The sequence below is a fragment of the Phragmites australis genome, chromosome 14, assembly GCF_958298935.1.
Source record: "Phragmites australis chromosome 14, lpPhrAust1.1, whole genome shotgun sequence".
NCBI classification, from domain to species: Eukaryota; Viridiplantae; Streptophyta; class Magnoliopsida; order Poales; family Poaceae; genus Phragmites; species Phragmites australis.
In genome coordinates, this window is record NC_084934.1 from 29,633,232 (window position 1) to 29,650,751 (window position 17,520).

At 40.4% G+C, this 17,520-nt stretch overlaps 3 protein-coding genes across 7 annotated transcripts; 1 reads left to right on the forward strand and 2 right to left on the reverse strand.

The window, feature by feature from the left end:
* Positions 1 to 1,267: 1,267 nt before the first annotated feature.
* Positions 1,268 to 5,429, reverse strand: LOC133891755 (F-actin-capping protein subunit alpha-like). 2 transcript variants are annotated; one of them, XM_062332498.1, is made up of 10 exons: positions 5,250 to 5,429; positions 5,039 to 5,154; positions 4,535 to 4,624; positions 3,646 to 3,710; positions 3,373 to 3,534; positions 2,759 to 2,837; positions 2,578 to 2,655; positions 1,804 to 1,878; positions 1,685 to 1,720; positions 1,268 to 1,578 (listed from the first exon to the last, which is right to left on the reverse strand). In XM_062332498.1, the coding sequence occupies exons 1-10, from the start codon at positions 5,365 to 5,367 to the stop codon at positions 1,471 to 1,473; spliced, it is 927 nt and encodes a 308-aa protein (XP_062188482.1). In that variant the 5' UTR covers positions 5,368 to 5,429; the 3' UTR covers positions 1,268 to 1,470. The 2 variants fall into 2 exon arrangements, 1 of the variants encoding a protein (XP_062188482.1); XR_009904256.1 differs by having other exon boundaries at positions 1,540 to 1,578; positions 1,804 to 2,449.
* Positions 5,430 to 8,551: 3,122 nt separating this feature from the next.
* LOC133890951 (putative ubiquitin-like-specific protease 1B) lies at positions 8,552 to 12,972 on the forward strand. Of its 2 annotated transcripts, XM_062331608.1 has the most exons (9): positions 8,552 to 9,410; positions 9,900 to 9,979; positions 10,078 to 10,171; positions 10,310 to 10,408; positions 11,478 to 11,570; positions 11,676 to 11,795; positions 11,931 to 12,031; positions 12,216 to 12,288; positions 12,510 to 12,972. In XM_062331608.1, exons 1-9 carry the CDS (start codon positions 8,655 to 8,657, stop codon positions 12,570 to 12,572), a joined length of 1,479 nt encoding a protein of 492 aa, XP_062187592.1. In that variant the 5' UTR covers positions 8,552 to 8,654; the 3' UTR covers positions 12,573 to 12,972. The 2 variants fall into 2 exon arrangements, with proteins under 2 accessions (XP_062187592.1, XP_062187593.1); XM_062331609.1 differs by lacking the exon at positions 11,478 to 11,570.
* Positions 12,973 to 13,317: 345 nt separating this feature from the next.
* On the reverse strand, positions 13,318 to 16,826 carry LOC133890952 (probable E3 ubiquitin-protein ligase BAH1-like 1). Of its 3 annotated transcripts, XM_062331612.1 has the most exons (7): positions 16,616 to 16,826; positions 16,190 to 16,424; positions 14,838 to 15,082; positions 14,267 to 14,518; positions 13,947 to 14,084; positions 13,812 to 13,870; positions 13,325 to 13,700 (listed from the first exon to the last, which is right to left on the reverse strand). In XM_062331612.1, exons 2-7 carry the CDS (start codon positions 16,371 to 16,373, stop codon positions 13,595 to 13,597), a joined length of 984 nt encoding a protein of 327 aa, XP_062187596.1. In that variant the 5' UTR covers positions 16,374 to 16,424; positions 16,616 to 16,826; the 3' UTR covers positions 13,325 to 13,594. The 3 variants fall into 3 exon arrangements, with proteins under 3 accessions (XP_062187595.1, XP_062187596.1, XP_062187594.1); XM_062331611.1 differs by having other exon boundaries at positions 13,318 to 13,700; positions 13,947 to 13,985; positions 16,190 to 16,826; XM_062331610.1 differs by having other exon boundaries at positions 16,190 to 16,826.
* Between the last annotated feature and the right edge of the window lie 694 nt (positions 16,827 to 17,520).

Sequence of the window (17,520 nt, forward strand, 5' to 3'; positions counted from 1 at the left end):
AATAGCTAAGCAGAGTCGTCCCGCCCCTGCTCTACAAATCCCTCTAACACTTATGCCCATGATAGCCATCTATGTTGCCATCCTTAGATCTAAATCTACCACCCTCTGGATACCTCCAAACCAACGCTGCCCCACTCTAGATCGCCATAAGCTAAGGATTGGGACTTTAGTAGGCGCATCGAGGGCTCAACTTTGTCCAAATTAAATGACTATGGATACATTTCGTGATGAAATGGCATCTGATATCATTTTTGCTTGAAATTAAAAAATATCTATCATGAGATACATTGATTTATTTTTCTAAATATTTGTGATGTGAGCCTCATATCCATAGGATGTCTCCCTTTGGTTGCAAGTTTAATTGGAATATTTTGTTATGCACATTTCATCGTATATATTCAAAACTTGTTGAGTTGGAATTTCATACCGTGTTATGCTTAATTATTTCCATGTGCATGCTATTATGACTTTGTATTATTTTTGTCAAAGATAGTTAATAACATTGCATCAAACCGATCCACTTTGAGATGCGTGCGGAGTTGCGGAGGGCCAATGGACGAACAGGATGCATGGGGGCAGAGAGTGGTGGACTGTTTTGAGAAGTGGGCCGGACATGTGTTGCTGGAGGAGGAAAATGGTTTGGATTTCAATTTTCAAACATGATTCTCTTAAACCGTTTACCCATTTTTAATCGTTTGAACCATGGCGTTATTTAGAATTAATTCAATAAAATTTCTAGTATATTGTTTCAACAATTCACACAAAAAATATTAAAGTATTTTTCCAAAGTATTGAATTAGATTTTATACATTATTGAATCAAGTTTTTTTAAATGTTGAGTGCATATGAAAGGTGTTTCAACAAAATCAAATAAAAATGTTGAACTAGTCATTCCGAATTGTTGAAATAGTTCTCTCAAATTGTTGAATCAAGTCTTTTAATTTTTTTAATAAATATAAAATGCACAAAATCACAATTATATGTAAAAGTGAATTAGTTACAAGTATTAGAAAAAAAGAAAAAAACCACAGCTTTACCACTAATGGGCTGCTCCAGTCGATGATGGGCTGTTTTGGGCCGGAGTGGGCTGGATTCCTTGCAGCAATCGGTCGACCTCCTATAAGGCCTCGTATTTTCTTTGGTCTGAGTTCGAAGATAATTCCTCTCTCAAAATAGACTTTTACTTCATACATAACATTTTGAGTACAATAATACATCACAATGGTTACAAAATTACAAGGACAAAATTTCACGTCACCAGACAATATGTGAATGAATGTACATATTCTGGAAATGCAATTCTACACAGAAGTCCATGTTCTTGATGTACACTGGGATGTGGAAGCTCACAGATCAAAAGATGAGAATTGCTGGTTACAGGACATGAATAATACAAGCTACAGAACATCACATTACATGGAGATAAAAATTTCCACTCGAAGCTATCTAATGACATGGCCTGCAAAGACTTCATTTTCCAAGCGCTAGTTCTTTGGCAAGGTCTCTTGTAAGACTGAAGGCTAGTGTGTTATGCCATGGGAAAAGAGTACGGGTAACTGGAAGTTTTCTCCGAAGATCCTGTGTACAAAATATACCAGTATTAACACACATCAAAGGAGATGTGCATATAACAGCAACAATGCAGGAATGTAACTATCATGTCAACTTGTTCACTACGACCTACCTTGAAGGTTGCATTGGACAAATTCAAGTATGATTCCTGCGTAAAAAAGGATAACTAGCATTGTTCACTGTGTTAACATCGAAGTTCGATTGGTTGAATAAATTTGGATAGAGTCAGACCTCAAGAGATGACAAATACTCAGACTCACGATGTCGAATGATGTTAGTTATGGAAGCTGCACAATCTTCTGGTGACTGAAATATAACGTCAGAGGCATGGTTAAGTTTCTTCATTCTTCCATCCTTTTTAAGAGGGCAAGGAGAGACAACCAGATCATAATCAAGGCAGGTCTACAAAATATAGATCCTTAACCACAGCAATGATGCCAAGATACATGCATGCTTAGGAAATGCGAACAGCAAATGCACAACTCCACAGCTACAAAAGAAAGGAAATAGGAGGATAAAAATCTAGGCATGCTTGAGGTGAACTTGCATAACAGAGCCATCTGCAAACCAAGTGAAATCAAGGAGTTCAAATCTGTCAAAGGCCTATCATTTTCACCAAAAGAGATAAATAAAGCTTGAATATATTGTTGGAACTGTTTACACCAACACCTAAACCCAGCACCAACTCAACTGAGCATGTGTAAAAAGGGTATATATTTTAAGGTTCTGAGGAACACCTACAGGGGACATATACCATATAGATGAATGCAGAACATATACCGATGTGCATGACTGCATGTGCAACAGAGTTGGAGAACAATATGAATACAGAAGAACATAGTTTCTCCAAAAGCTTAGGCATTGTAAATGAACTAATCTGCGCAAGTGAAGCATATCACAACAACAAATGAGAACCACTGACAGTGGATGGACTAATGTGTACAGTCAGAAGAAGAAAGGATGCCATCATAATATGCACGGCTCAAAATCATTGCATGAACTAACCTGCGATATAGTGGAGTCCTTGCAGTCGATATTAGTATCCAGCTGCACATTTCCCTCTTCAAAATAGTGAGCACCTACCTGGTGCATATGCAAGTGATATTTACACATCACAAGCTTAAATTCAGTTATAATAACATCAATTTAGTGCACGTAGCTTCAACTAAGTAAAAAAAAAGCTAACCTGTATCTTTCCTTTAATATCAACAAATTGCAACTCATAATTGAATTCCACAGTCCAAACTGAATGCCAGCTACCATAGCTGGATGACACAATATTCAGTTGGTCTTCATCAGAGGCTAAACGATAAAAAATCAAACCTATAAGGAGCACAGTTAACACAGTTCTAGCGGCAGATTATGTGAAGCGATTCTTCAGACAGAGTAATAACCTTCTAAAGAAAGATAGTGCAGGCACTAAACATGCCATAAAAAATTCTAGGTAGATGTTTAACAGTATAGCCACATAACAAATGATTAGTTCAGAGGGATAATAAAAATTCAGACGTGAAGATCTACAACCCAAAAGTTGCATACTGAAAAATAGGTTCGCAAGGGAATGCAAGGAGACATTAATAGAAAACTAAAATTTACAGAAATTTCCTGAACGAAGATCTAAAATTATGGAGGAACTGAAAACAGATAATCACCTTTAATGCTAAAATGGGACCATTAATTTTTTAAACATTATTATCCACAACAAATTCACTGATCTATGTGCGCAAGATTAAAGAAAACAAGAAAAATATCTTTAAGAACAGAGAAAAGACAGCAGACACGAGTCATCAGATAATATACCAAAAGTTCAGTGGACTATGCTTAGCAGCAGAAATAACTACTGCCAAACCAAAATCTGCTCCTGGTCCATCTGCATCCTTTCCACTGGTACAATAAACGGCACATACCCCTTTTGGATAAGCTTCACCGACATATTTAGACAATTCAACATCTAAAGCACTCCTGTATAAACACATAAGGTTAGACCGTTAGAGAACATATATTGAATTGCGATATAATATGGAAACGAAAAATAAGTAAATGGAAAGAAGCAGAGTAAGTAATTTAATATACCTAAACTCTTCAATGTACGCTGAAGGAAGCTCCTCATCTGCAGCAGGCCTCAATTTCGTACAAGTCTTATCATGAAAAGACAAAACATGATTAATTAATTTGATGCAGGAACATCTTTATGAGTACCAAAAAAAGTAAGTAAAACCAGAAAGAACCCCGCATACATACATTTCAGAAACAACATTCACCAAACACCTCAATCTATTCTGGTGTTAAATAAGCTACATCTTGACAGTATGCGATTACCCAGGCCTAACACAAACTTTGCTCCAAATAGTTAGGACACAAGCCGTGATTAGGTACAGAAGCCTAACACTATTGGTGGTGTCATAGTCTGTAGGTCAAGACAAATTGTAAAAGCATTTTTAACCTCCGTGCTTCGGAGTATTTAATTGAAATTTGAATGACATAAAACTTTATTAAAGCGAGGGAAACCCAAACATATAGTTATTTCAGTATCAACATCCAGATCTATTCCTCAGTAAACTTTATAAACCGGAAAAGGAGAAAATGTGATCAGATTCTGAGATGCAGAACTCAGTTGTGCTGCTAATCTATGTGGAGCATAGGGCATAGATGTGACATATTCTTTATGAAACATGCGTTTTCCTGCTTTTCAGAATGATGATATGCTGCATGAACTTTAGGTAAGTAATATATAGCATATTACAGATGCTTTGTTTCATTCATCAAATGTATCAGAAATTCAGATTATAAAGCTCGAGATGCTTGCCATACTTATTGCAGACTTAAAGCTGCTTGGTAGACTGTTTTCTAAGATGACCAGATGTTGTTTGGTGGTTAACTCTATGTTTTCTCTTAATATAAATAGTTGGCATAAAAAATCCAAATAACCAGGAGCAACATAGTCCCTGCCCTACAACATTACCTGTTTAATATGATCCACAGTAGCGACTTGTGCAGTCCTAGGGTCCAGATAATTGTTCTTGTCAAGCTCCCCAAAAGTTGTGATGATTATCTGCAGGCATATGTCACACAAAACAAATCAATGTTTCACCAGAAAGCACGCCTAAGGCATAGTACCCAACTTTCACTTGATTATAAACAAGAAAAGGAAAAGACAGTGACCATTTCAACACAAAATGCACCTGCTTTTCATTTGATCAAAGAGAGATCTACCAAATCGTTGCAAGTTCTCACAAACAACAATTATGCAGTTCGCAGGTGCTCTAAATCTAAAAAAGTAATCCGGAGTAAATTACCAGTTACCACGGATTGCCTAAGGCAGATTTCCTATGTCTTAATTACTGATATACGTATTGTAATCCTATTGCAGGTATAACCTTCTGTTTCCAGATTCATAACCGCTACACATGAGCATACTCAACGCCAAAGCAAATCCCGAAACGCAAATCAGAATAGAGATGCTCACGTCGCCGCTGCGGTCCGGCAGCTCGAGGGACATGAGGTGGGCCTTGTTGTACTCCGGGAAGGCCACCGCGGCCGCGGCCTCATACACCGCCTCGTCCCCCAGCAGCGCGTGCACATCTGCGCACCCATGCCACGCATTCGAGTACGAGTCAAATGAGCTGGACTTCACGCATAGAGATCAGAATGAGAGAGGGGCGAAGTGGGTGGGTTGCCTTTGGCGACGTAGTGGATCTCGCCGGCGGGGGCGTTGGAGAGGAACCAGACGGCGATCTCCCTCTTCTGGCGGTCGCTGAGCGGCTCGCCGGCGCCGGCGCCGCCGTCGTCCGACATTTCGGGCTCAGGAGCGGCGGGCGGTGGGTGGGGGAGGCGAAGGCGATGTGGAGCAGGGTTAAAAAAACCGACGGTAATCTAGAAAAATCGCGAAAACCTGTCCGGTTCGGTTTCATAAACAAAACTGTAACCGAATTTGAATTAAAAAATTCGAAAAAAACAAAAATAAAAAAATCCAAAAAATCTTTAAAAAACTAGACACAATTCTAAGACCTTCTGTGAAAATAATTTTTAAAAATAATGTCGTTTGCATCATATTCTATAGGGAGGAAGTTTGAAAAAAATTAAAGCGTGCGGCTCAGTTATTAACTCATGTTAAGAAAAAGTTTAACATGCAAACACATATTTTTCTTGTGTAAAACGTATCTTAAGAGGATCTTTAAAATTAATTTTGCTTTATTTATAGTTTTATTAATTTCTCTATGATTTTTACAAAGTTCACAAGCATAAAGTGAATATGTTAAGAAACAACATTGTAATTAACTTTTTTATATCTACTATTATTTTTTCTACGTAAATCATAGTATAAATAAACTAATAAAAGTGATTTCACTAATTTTTGAGATGTGATGGACCAGTTATGAATTAATCTAGTTGTAATATATTTACACAATCCTGCATGTTATAATAACTAATTCATGAGTTCATGTATTTTTAAAAGATATAGGATCATATAAGAAGACTAAAAAAATTAGTTTCATGATTTTTAGATTAGCAAAGAGTAAACTATGCATTTAACTTGGTTTAAAAAATACATTTTCTCACAGCAAAATTTAAACTTTTTTATGAGTATAAATATTTTTATCATGTACATCATGTTACAAGGAAACCAATAAAATTTGTTTCACTTGATTTGAAGCTCAGATGAATTAGTTATTGATTTTACAAGATTGAGATGATTTTTGAGTTTTTTTGTTGAACTTCACTAAAAATTGAGAAAACCGAGCAGATACTGAGAAAACCGAGCGGTTACCGACAATGCAAAAAATTTAAGAAAACCGCTCAATAAATCGTAAAAACCACTCGATAATCGATCCAAACCGACTGGTTACCGAGCAGCTAAAATCGCGATTTTTTCCCAGATTTCAAATTTTGCCAAATAAATTTTGTCCAAATTTTTTTGAATTTTCGACCGGTTACTACGACTTTTCAGTTTCCGGCAGAGCTCGGTAACCGAGCTCCGGTCGGTAAGCCGAACCCTGATGTGGAGTGCACAGAAAGGGTGGGAGTGAAGGGAGGGGTCATGTGAGTATACAACTCTACTTCTATTCTTTTCAGTCTATTCCTTAAATCACAAAATAAATAATATTAATAAAGTTTACTCTATCCTCTTTCATCATATGATTTAATAAATAGGCTGAAGAGAAGAGAGCGAGCGGGAGTAGATATATACCATCACGGTAAAAAAGTCTTTCGTATGATAAAATTCTATATAATTTGCTTCAGTCATGCGAGAAAGGAGGGATTGATGATTGGTCACATGGATGAACGACACGAGGGAGCACGTCAGCGATGAGTGGTGCCAGGTCGTGATGGTTGACGATGGTCACAGTTTATCTGTTTTCAATTTCGTTTGCAATATTGTTTTCTTTACAATGAATATAGTATTATATATGTTGTAGAGATATTTTACAAATGCTGACAACTTACCTATAATGATTCTAGTAAGTTAGGTAAACTTATAAATAAATTTTCATATAAGTTGTTGCAAAAAAAATAAAATAACTATAGTTGTTGCCTTATCGTTGCTAAACAGACTACACGTAAGTTGCTTCAAAATATTCAACGAAAGTTGCTATCTCGTTGTCAGTTTCTACACAATCTCTTTTATAAGTTGTTACCAAGCAATCACTAAAGTTGCTACTTCATTAGAATTTTCATTAAAGTTGCTAAAAAATTCTGACTGAAGTTACTGAAAAATGTCCACATAAGATTTGCTACATAGAGTTATAAAAAATATTTAGTATACTTAAAATACTCACTAAAGTTGCTACCATTTCACTAAAGTTACGACCTCATCTAAAATTACTATATATTATCTACATAAGATGCTATAAATATCAAATGAAGTTGCTACCTCATATTAAGTTGCTATACAAACTCTATAAAGTGGTTGTCTAATATTCACTAGTTAAAAGCTCAGGCTCTTCCTCTTTCGATTTTATCCGCAACGAAAAGAAAATCCCCTCCTTCTCCACTCTCATCTAAGACTGACTGGTGATCTCCTCGCCGGACCTCCAGCTCGTCATCCATGCTCTGGGTCCATGGCTTGGTGGTGCTCATGATGCTAATTGGTTGACCCTTAAGGTTGGTACCGTTGCGCTATGCACTACGATGGTCTGGCTCTGACACGCCATCGCTGTGCTGCTTGGTCCTCTTGCCAGCAGGTTCGGCTACGTGGTGCACGCTGTTGCATGCATTGTTATCGTGCGTCATCCGTCGTGTAATCTGGTGGTGCCTCTGTTCACACCTTTATGCGTACTTTGTAGGTTGGGGATGCACCGTGGGCCTGGGCTCTAGGTGCTGGTCATGTGCATGTGCATGTGCAGTGTCGTGTCCACGATGATCCTGTATGCATTCTTGCTCGGCTCGTGCTGACCGTGTTTGTTTGTGTGTTCTTATAGTGGTGGCTGCATGCCTGTTGTGTGGTCCATCATGTTCAATGTCATTATCTATGGCTTGGAGCTTGATCCTCTCGGTGTTACGGCTTTCTTTGTTCCTCATGCGCTGACTGCAGTGTGCTCTGTAGTTGGCATTGAGTCGTACCTTTAGAAATATTCACTCTTTGATCTCAACACAGAGGGAGTGTCTATATTTTCTAAACAGCGCATTCGCGTGTCTTACCTTTAGTTTCTTCGTCCAAAAGTAAGCTTGTTCTCATTACCTTTACATAAAGTATGAAATTTTGCTATACTGTGTGCATGTTCATGTTGTGTGCTGATATTGAAATGAATTGCATGCTCTGTCGGTAGGTTATTGTGCTTGATGATAAATTAGCAGACTAAATCAGATTAGTGTGACAGTGTAGTATAAATTCTATATTGTAGTTATGTAAATTATTGTTCATAGTCTTGTTATACTTATTATCACTTTGAACAATTCATCATGTTAAATTATGCTCAACTATCGGTAAAAAATTCCCTTACTTGCAGCTAGTGATCCGGTCCATCTGGCGCCCGCCGCTCGCACCCCTTAAACCCCATCCCCCACCCTCCTCCTCCCTGCCGCCGCCAACCTCCTCAGCTTCCGCGCCCCCGCAGCCATCCCATGCTCCGTCCCTCGGCGTCATGAGCAGCGCCCCAGCCCACCGTGGTCGCAAGCGCCGACGCGACGATGCTCACGAGCGCGCCTCCTCGATTCGCCGCCGCCGCCTGTTGGCCCCAAGCAATTTCCCCGCCGTCCGGTCCTTCAGCCTCCGCGTGGCGCTCGCCAACTCCCCCCACGGCCCCCGCAAGCGCCGCCATGACGACGCCACCTCCTCCTCAGCTCGCCTCCGTCGTCGCCGCAGCCTCGTTCCTAGCCAATTCCCCGCCGTGCGGTCCTTTGTCCTCCGCGTCGCGCTAGCCACCGGCCCCCGTCGCCGCCGCAAGCGCCGCGTCGACGGCCCCCGTCGCCCCGTCTGCACTCCCCGCTCCCGCCGCATCCACAGCATCTTTCTTCCCAGGGTCAGGCACTTCCCTGGCCTTCGCCCATTCGCCCTCCGTTTCCTCCTCGTGACCGGCGCATCAGCCCCTCGCCGCCGCCGGAAGCCCGCCGTGGTAGACATGGGCAACTACGTCTCGCGGCTGTTGGGGAAGAGCACCAGCGACGATGGCTTGGGAGTGCACAGGAGTCAGATCGAGGGGTCGCGGGAAGTGAGGGATCTCACGGTGGAGCCGGAGCTTGAAGCGGAGAAGGTCGATGTCGTGAGGAGGGGAATTGGCGATTGGAGCGTGCCTGCACTGGAGTCGTCCGCACCGCCGGAGAAGAGGGTGCCATACTACAAGGAGGCGCTGGAGTTGACGAAGAGGCGCGACGGAAGATTGCAGGAGACAGGATTGGAGGTGAGGCTCCAGGAGGACAAGCTTGCCGAGTTCCAGGGTGTGCTGGACTATAGGCCCAAGTAGGAAGCCATTTTGATCTCATGGAGTGTATTGAAAAAGAAATACATGGCCTGTTGACCTGAGTAGTAAATTGGTTTATGCACCTGGGTTTTTATGAACCGAGTTCTGTGAAACATATGGCTTGTGGAAGTAGCTCTTCAAAATGGCTAATTGTGCATTTATTAGCTAGGTTGTATTTAACCAGCACAGGAGTATAAATTTCCTTCAAGCCTAAAATTTAAGTAGCCACTATGATCTGTAGACACTCATTTAAAAAAAAAAAAGATTTTCGCCTCAATGGGGTGGCTTTGCTTTGGTAGTCTCAACTCTGTTAAACGGATAGATTAGCACATTGGCTGATTATCCTTTGTCAATTGTGATTCCTTTAAATAGCTTTTCATATGTAGTACATCATTGATGTACAATATATTTTGCACTTGATTATTGCAGGATCTATCTGAACTATTTACACCTCTAACTGACAAAGATGAAAGAGAAGTTAACACTCTTTTGTATGATAGTGGTCACAGGTATTCTTGGCATACAATTCTTAGTTTTGTATGGAACTTATTCTTGACATTGTTGGCGCAATTAAGCGTCATTCTGATTTCTCCTCTTATTTTTGCAGTGACAAAATCATAGTCATGCATGAGCCTTCTAACATCGAGATTACTAAAGAGAAACTTCAATGCTTGAGACCTCGCGGTTGGTTAAATGACGAGGTGAATATTTATTTTGAATATGTTTTTTTCATCTAAGATAAAACATACTGAAGAATATGTTAAATGATGCTTCAACATATCTGTGTGATGCTAGTGTCCATGTTGCCATCTCTGGTATTATATTCTTTCTTCTTGCAGGTCATCAATTTGTACATTGAATTGTTAAAGGAGAGGGCAGAAAGGGAACCCAAAAGGTTTTTGAAATGTCATTTCTTCAATACATTCTTTTACAAGAAGGTTAGTTGATCGCATTTTTGCTTCCCGTGCTGCATATATAGAATGTCCTTTAAAATGTTGGGCCTGCTTATATCCTATCTGGGACTTATGTTCTTATACTGCATAGGTAGCAAAAGCATAACCAATCAGGATTTAATTAATGCTTATGCCTTGCCAAGATAGATGTTAAATGATATCAGCAGGTTTAACATTGGAAATATGCTTTCAAGCATATGAGATCAGATAATAATTTATGAACAAGCATCTCCTACATAGTACATGGCCTCTTTGACATGCTAATTGATGCACATAGTGATTACTTGATTCCAGACCCTTACCATGAATGTGAGGCAATACATGTATTTGGTCTTCTTGTGCTAAATTGAACATATTTTCCTGTTCTTCTGGAGTTCTGAAAATGACATTGACGAATCAGCATCTGTCAGAATATATCCTCTCCTGCCTAATATGCTGCACCTACTATTTCTAGTCCGGCACATGCACGACAAACAAACTCCTGATTGCCATGATAGGTTGTTTCTATACTAACCAATGTTTGTTAGGTAGGTTATGATCTGTATGAGTTGTTACCATGTACATCTCCTTAGAGAGCTCAGTTTCCTTTTGCTGAGAACGTGTACATGTAACTATATGCACCTCGGTGTACAATCAATAGACCAGCGTGTATGATCTCCCAAATAGTTTTCAGCATCTACCCATGGCTCGGCACTCCTCATTTGGGCTCTAAATTCACTTACTATTTTTTTTACAAACATGCAAAAGCTTTGTGTGTTGAACTTTATAGAGTAGAGAGATGCAAGATACATAGGTTTGTACAAAACACAGCCAAAAGAATGGCTGTCGAAAATTCTAAATTCATTTACTTTTTTCTAACGCCTCATTTACAAGCGAGAATAAGAAATGCTTAAGATTATTTTTTGTTGTGTCTTAGCATCCATCTTAGCTTAGTTAGAATACCTGCATATTGGTGGAGGCTAACTCTTCCTTTAAGTTATAATTAAATCTTCTCTATAGTTTTAGCATACATCTACCCCCCGGCAGACCTCACAACTTCTGAACTATTACTCAGCTTACTTGCGGAATAGCTGGTTATGACTACCAGTCTGTTAGAAGATGGACAACCCTCAAGAAGTTGGGTTATGGACTTATCGAGTGTGAGAAAGTAACGATGCTGTTTTTTCCTGTGTTTTTTTTCCCGTCATTGACCTTTTTTTCTTTTACATGCTTATGCCCCATATTCAACTTACCTAAAGAATTTATTATACAGATCTTTGTTCCAGTACATAGAGATATACATTGGTGCCTGGCAGTTATAAACATGAAGAATAAAACTTTCCAGTATCTTGATTCTCTTGGTGGCTTGGGTCATGATGTACTGAGAGTACTGGTAAGCTTAACGACCATACATAAAGTTACATTACTACTAGTCTACAGTGTCTGAAATGCATGGGTGCAAACTATTCAGCTTATTGATTGTTGAATTGAATTGAAGTTCTCAAGTTATGTTTTCTGTCTGTGCCAGGCTAGATATATCATGGACGAATTGAAGGACAAGAGTAACATAGAAATAGACACTAGTTCTTGGGTGGAAGTATCAGATTTTCACCCTTTGCAGCAGAATGGGTATGCCTTCCTTGTAGTACTGGTCACCGCATAGATTCTCTGTGTGATGGCTGATTGCTTTTGTTCAAGAAAGGAATTTTCATTACTACATTTTCAACATCTAAGTATTTTCTATCTTAATTCATGTCGTATATAGCAATGAGCAGGCATGGATATGTTTGACACTAATATTCTCTTGTTATAGGTGGGATTGTGGTATGTTTACGCTTAAACTCATCGATTTCCATAGCAGAGGTCTCAAACCATCTTTCGGTCAGGTAAGTTGATTGATCGAATACATAATTACACAGTTTAATTTCAGTTGACTAGATATTCTTAATCAGGATGTTTCTGGAGGGGCTTGAGTTTTTCCATGCTTAAAGGGAGAACCTTAATGTGCTGACATGAAGCTTAACTTCTGCCGTACATTTATACAGTGGCGTGTGCATTTACCTTGTTTGTGTAGTTTGTTGTTGTCTAAATCAGTTATCGTTTGCAGGAACACATGATGTATTTTAGAAAACGAACAGCAAAAGAGATCATGAGACTAAGAGCTGACTGAAGAATAACCTTTTTATGGTCAACATTCTTGGACATTTTCTCAAAGTCAGGTATTCATCCTGCATTATGCCGGCAAATATACAAAATGAGTATTGCTTTCCTGTGAAATACTAGAGATGTGATTATAAGCTGTTGGTGTGAAATCATGCCCATGAAACTACAGCTTTGTAGGTATGTATTATCTGTGACCTGATTTCGTTAGAGTAGGAAGGAAGGGAAAAGAGAATTAGGGTAAGATAATGATACACTGTTAGAAAAAAGGTAGGAGCTTAGAAGTAGTTTGACTCGGTGCACACACCCATGTAATAGCATTGGAACCGAGATAGTACAATGAACTGACACATAGTTTTGTTTTCTTTGCAATAAGCATGACCAAAAAAACTCGACCACGAGAGAAGACATCCCCTTGTTTTTGTCTTAAGAAAGGGGAGTACCGAACCCTTTAGAGAGGTAATCACACGACCTGCGAGCATCTAAGTTCGAGCTCAGGTGGACGGCCTCTCAATTTTCAAGCTATTGTTCGGTTCTCTTGCAATAAGCATGACATCTACTGTTATGAAAACTAGAGCTAGGGATTGTATGACTCCAGTGAATGGTCTTCGGCGTTATGCGTTTGGCAAGTCCTTTTGGTTGTGCATGGATAAACAGTTGTGATCCTAGTGCAGAAAAAGATTATGGACTCAAACCGGTGGAGAAAAAGATGCAAGATACTGCTGTAGACAACCGTTGTAAAGGAGGTACTACCTCGGAACAGCAACTTCAGACTTCAGGCTAAAATCACAAAGCTGAATCGAGAGGGTCACATATAAATGCATTTGCAATTCTGCACTTGAACAACCATTACTTTGCCTCTCTTTCTGCAGCTAGCTAGGGGCACAGAAGTGACCCTCTTACTGGTAAATTAATGTCAACACAGGATATATCCCAAACTTTCTTACACAACGAGTTGTGACAAAGCGAGATCTAACCAGCAACAATCTTTACAAACAAATCGAATTTACTGTCCATCACTAGACTCGTTACTTAGATGCCCAAGAATGCTCTGCACTGAGACTCCCAATGCTCCTTAGCCAGGCGGACGCGTTCAACTCGCTCCGATTGCATTCTCTTCTCCCAATACTCTGGACAACTGTTGAGAGATTAATAATTCAATATACTAGTAATACATAATCACGAGACACAAAAGAGTAGATTTTGCATTCCTCTTTAATCCTGAAAAGTTGTAATAGCTTACACTTACCTATGGCTTAGCAGCATGTTGAGCTCATCTAGGTGTACAGTATCAGGAAAGACCCCTTCCTGAAAGAAAAAATAGCATGGTTGGCTGGGTACTTTGCAAGTGTCTACTCATTAATATAAATGATAAATTATTTACCTGTCGACATAGAGGACATTTTGATTTGTAATCAGCAGACTTCAGCCCGTCAACAATCGTCACAGACGCGGCAGAACAGCAACACAAGAAGCAAAATATGTGACCACAGGAAAGAGAGACTGGATCAAACACTGTATCCTGGCAGAAAACAAGAACAGGAGATTTTGATGATTGATTTAAAACATCACAAACAACAAATAACAATGAAGACGAGGAACAATTCTTCCCTCTGTAACTTGAATAGTGTAACCAACAAATATTGTTATCTTAAAAGAAATTCACAGAAAAATAGCACTGTTGTTGTCAGAAGTGCAACTCACCAAGCAAATGGAACATGTCAAGCTAATATCAACACGCATTGAGTCAAAGAGGTTGCATGAGAGCGTTGGCCTGTCACCATCGAATACGAGGGAACAGTCGCCAAAGAGCTCCATTGCAGCCTTGTTCTTCTTGCTCCTTCTCAAGTTCATGTAGAATGCCATCAGCTCACAGAGCCATGGGGATTGAAGTATCTCGATGTGCAGGCTCTGAGCTTGAGCTTTGAACTCCTGCCCTTGCTTCGAGTAATGTATCTGCAAAGGAGTTGCTTTTAATTTAATATTAGTGACTACCTATTCATATGTAGTTACGGTAATCTGAAATAAAAAGATAGATACGAATTAGGTGGATTTAGCTCCGATTCCAGCTCAAACAGACACTGAAAACTTGATAACACAGCTCAAACACACCGTCATGTACTCTTATTGCATTGGGGAGTGCACTCAAACTTGCCTTTTAGGCCTAAAAGCCTGTTTCTATTTTTTTTTCCTTTGCTCTTATTGCATTGAGAATTAAAATGTCAATGTTTTCACAGAAAATGCAAATGCAAGAAGTTCGAGTTTAAGGCCATGCCTTATCATACTTCTTTAAAATTTTCCTCATGGCCACGGCATTTATAATTGCATACGTAACCAAGTCTTTGCCTTGCTTTATCAATGTCCCATGGCTCTTGTCACGCTTGTTGGTGAACCACATGGTGTATTTCTTGAAGCCTGATGCCAAGTGCAATTCAAGCAGCTTCTTGGCTTTCTCGTTGAAGCAGCCGACGACAGCTGACATCTCATTCAGAAGACATGGAAAGAAACTCCCATCACATACTGCATATTGTTTGGAATTCGTCAGCTAACCAACCATGAAAGGCAATACAGACAAAAGGCAGCCATCATGTCATCTCTAATATTCACAGCTTCAATAGAACGATTGGTTAGTAACTGTTTCATTTTGGGAACACCGAAGTCTTATCAAAACCGCCTCAAATCAGAGTATACAAGTCTTATCAAACAAATGCGTCGTTCAAAAAGAAGTAAAGAACAGATTCATGAGGTCCTTGCTAAAGCTAAAAATAAAACATAGTGGACTTTATAATGCCAAGTACCCCTTTATTTATAGATGTCGTCATGTTCGGTACCTCTGCACTGGAAGAGTGTAGGCACTTGCAATTTATTAAGTAACACTTAAGTGATGAGCCAATGGTTGCGCCAAACAGACACCGTTTACCTAATATGTCTTATTTTAGTTGATTAAGCAGCTATCTCCAGGACTAAAAATTGCAGTGCTGGTATAAATCTCCCACCCAAAATATAGTAGGGCATGCACGTTTGTCAACTGCCTCATGAATCAATTTTGATCTCTTGATTTATAAAACACCTATGTCTTCACAGTGATGTATTTAGATAGGGTGAAAAGCTCAAGGAAATACCGCTAGTTTATGGTCCAATTTGAACCAATTGATTGATGGAGGAAGCAGATTATTTTCAGGAATTGAAGGGATCTTGCTAAGCAAATCATGAATCCACACACTATAATTGTTTGCATGGTCTTCAGTAATTTATCTCAATAAACCCGTGAGAGATTGCAATGGATTAGCACAGCAAAAGACTCATTAAGGAACCAACTTGTAGAACGCCGAGACCACCAAACAGCTACGGCCAACCAGATGCACGTTCCGTGCAGAATTCGCCAAGTGGATTTGGGCACGATGCAGCCACGATGCAAAAATATAGCCATCGACAACGACCAGTTCTAATCCTGTTGAAGGTCTGTCCTTTTGCTAAAGAGGAGAAGGAAATTTCTTCGTCTTACTTAGAAAATGAGAAGACTCCCTGACGCTACGGTGCACTCATGCACTGCAGATCAAAATTGGTTTGAAGGAAAGAGAAATCACGAACGGACAGCAACACCAAAGGGAAGTGTTCTCGTTTTACCAGAGCAACGCCCGGGGCACCGGCCGACGGCGTCGGCGCAGGCGGAGGAGGAGCCGGTTCCCACGTGCGAACGGAGCTCGGAGCGGCATTTCTTGAGCATCTTCTTGAGCCGTTTCAGCCCCACGCCCGGGAGCTCCGCCTCCATTCCCCTCATGTACGTCTCGTACTTCTTGGCAAACTTCATGGCTGAGGCTGAATTTGGATGCGAGCAGTGGGCTCTGGTAATGGATGAGTTCTGCGTGTATGAGAGAGAGAGATAGAGAAATCTGAGGAATGTTTCTGGAAATGGGTGCTTCTGGGATACTAAATTCGGGCAACTAATAGAAAGGTCCCAAATTTGGGCATGCTGTGGAAGAAATGGAACACAATTTGAAAGGTGGGGATTGCTGTTACGCTGGATTAAGCTCGAAAAGAATGCATGCATACCAAGATAGCAGCAGAACAGAAACGAGGGCCAGGAATCGGCGAGGGAGGACCTAGAAAAGGAGGTCACGGGCTCGGGCGCCTTGCGGAGGAAGAAAGCGATTACATGAAACGAAATCAGAGGCTCCTTGCAGCGGCGACGGACGGCGTATAATATAGCACGCGGGCAGGGCCGATAGGAGGAGCCAAAGCAAGCGGACGAAAGCCGAATGCGCCGGGCCGGCTCGCGAGGGGGATATCATACGGCGATATGATACTGCTTCGTGCCGTGCGTTCGCCGTGGGCTCCATTCGTTTGCTGCACTTTTGCCACTAGCAACCACGCATGTTCCAAAATATTATAACGAAAACAAAAAAATTACAGAAAAAATAATTAAAAAATAAAAGCTACTGATGCATATAAAGTTGGGAAAAAATAGTTATATATTAATACTTTTTAATATCGATAGCGTCTATTAACTATAGATTTTTATATTAATAAGAGAATAATTTTAATTATAGACAATTTGATCGATCTCAACGAGTATAGGCTGGGAGTTGACGTCCCGTGCTTTATCGTAGAATCGGGAATCGGACGGCTCGGACAAAACGAGAGAAAGCAAGGGACGATAAGATGACGTGGAACGGGATAAGTGTCCTGTCCTGCTTTTGTTCCCATCAGCCATCCGATGCCGTCATGCATGGTTGCATGCAAAGATCGGCGCGTACATACGGACGAACGAGACGAGACGAGCGTGAATCCTTGCAATGCGGTCGACACGTTCGGTCTGGTCGTCTGCCTCTTTTCTGGGAGATAAGGGCAGCTCCAGCAAGGTAGGATCCAGTGCTACGGTAGTTTCTGTAGCACTGGATATCGATTTTGTCTGCAGCAATCGGCTCCAGTAAAGAAAGCATCACCTGCTATAGGGA

Excerpts from the sequence above, each read along its gene's own strand:
- LOC133890952 (XM_062331610.1), bottom strand. The coding sequence starts at position 16,613 with ATGCATGCATTCTTTTCGAGCTTAATCCAGCGTAACAGCAATCCCCAC. Across the intron at positions 15,083-16,189 it reads GTGCCCCGGGCGTTGCTCTG|TATGTGATGGGAGTTTCTTT; the intron begins GTAAAACGAGAA and ends AACAATATGCAG. Across the intron at positions 14,085-14,266 it reads TGACATGTTCCATTTGCTTG|GATACAGTGTTTGATCCAGT; the intron begins GTGAGTTGCACT and ends GTTTTCTGCCAG.
- LOC133891755 (XM_062332498.1), bottom strand. The coding sequence starts at position 5,367 with ATGTCGGACGACGGCGGCGCCGGCGCCGGCGAGCCGCTCAGCGACCGC. Across the intron at positions 5,155-5,249 it reads GATCCACTACGTCGCCAAAG|ATGTGCACGCGCTGCTGGGG; the intron begins GCAACCCACCCA and ends ATGGGTGCGCAG. Across the intron at positions 2,656-2,758 it reads ATATTAAAGGAAAGATACAG|GTAGGTGCTCACTATTTTGA; the intron begins GTTAGCTTTTTT and ends CATATGCACCAG.
- LOC133890951 (XM_062331608.1), top strand. The coding sequence starts at position 8,655 with ATGAGCAGCGCCCCAGCCCACCGTGGTCGCAAGCGCCGACGCGACGAT. Across the intron at positions 10,172-10,309 it reads GCGGTTGGTTAAATGACGAG|GTCATCAATTTGTACATTGA; the intron begins GTGAATATTTAT and ends TTCTTCTTGCAG. Across the intron at positions 11,571-11,675 it reads GACTTATCGAGTGTGAGAAA|ATCTTTGTTCCAGTACATAG; the intron begins GTAACGATGCTG and ends TTTATTATACAG.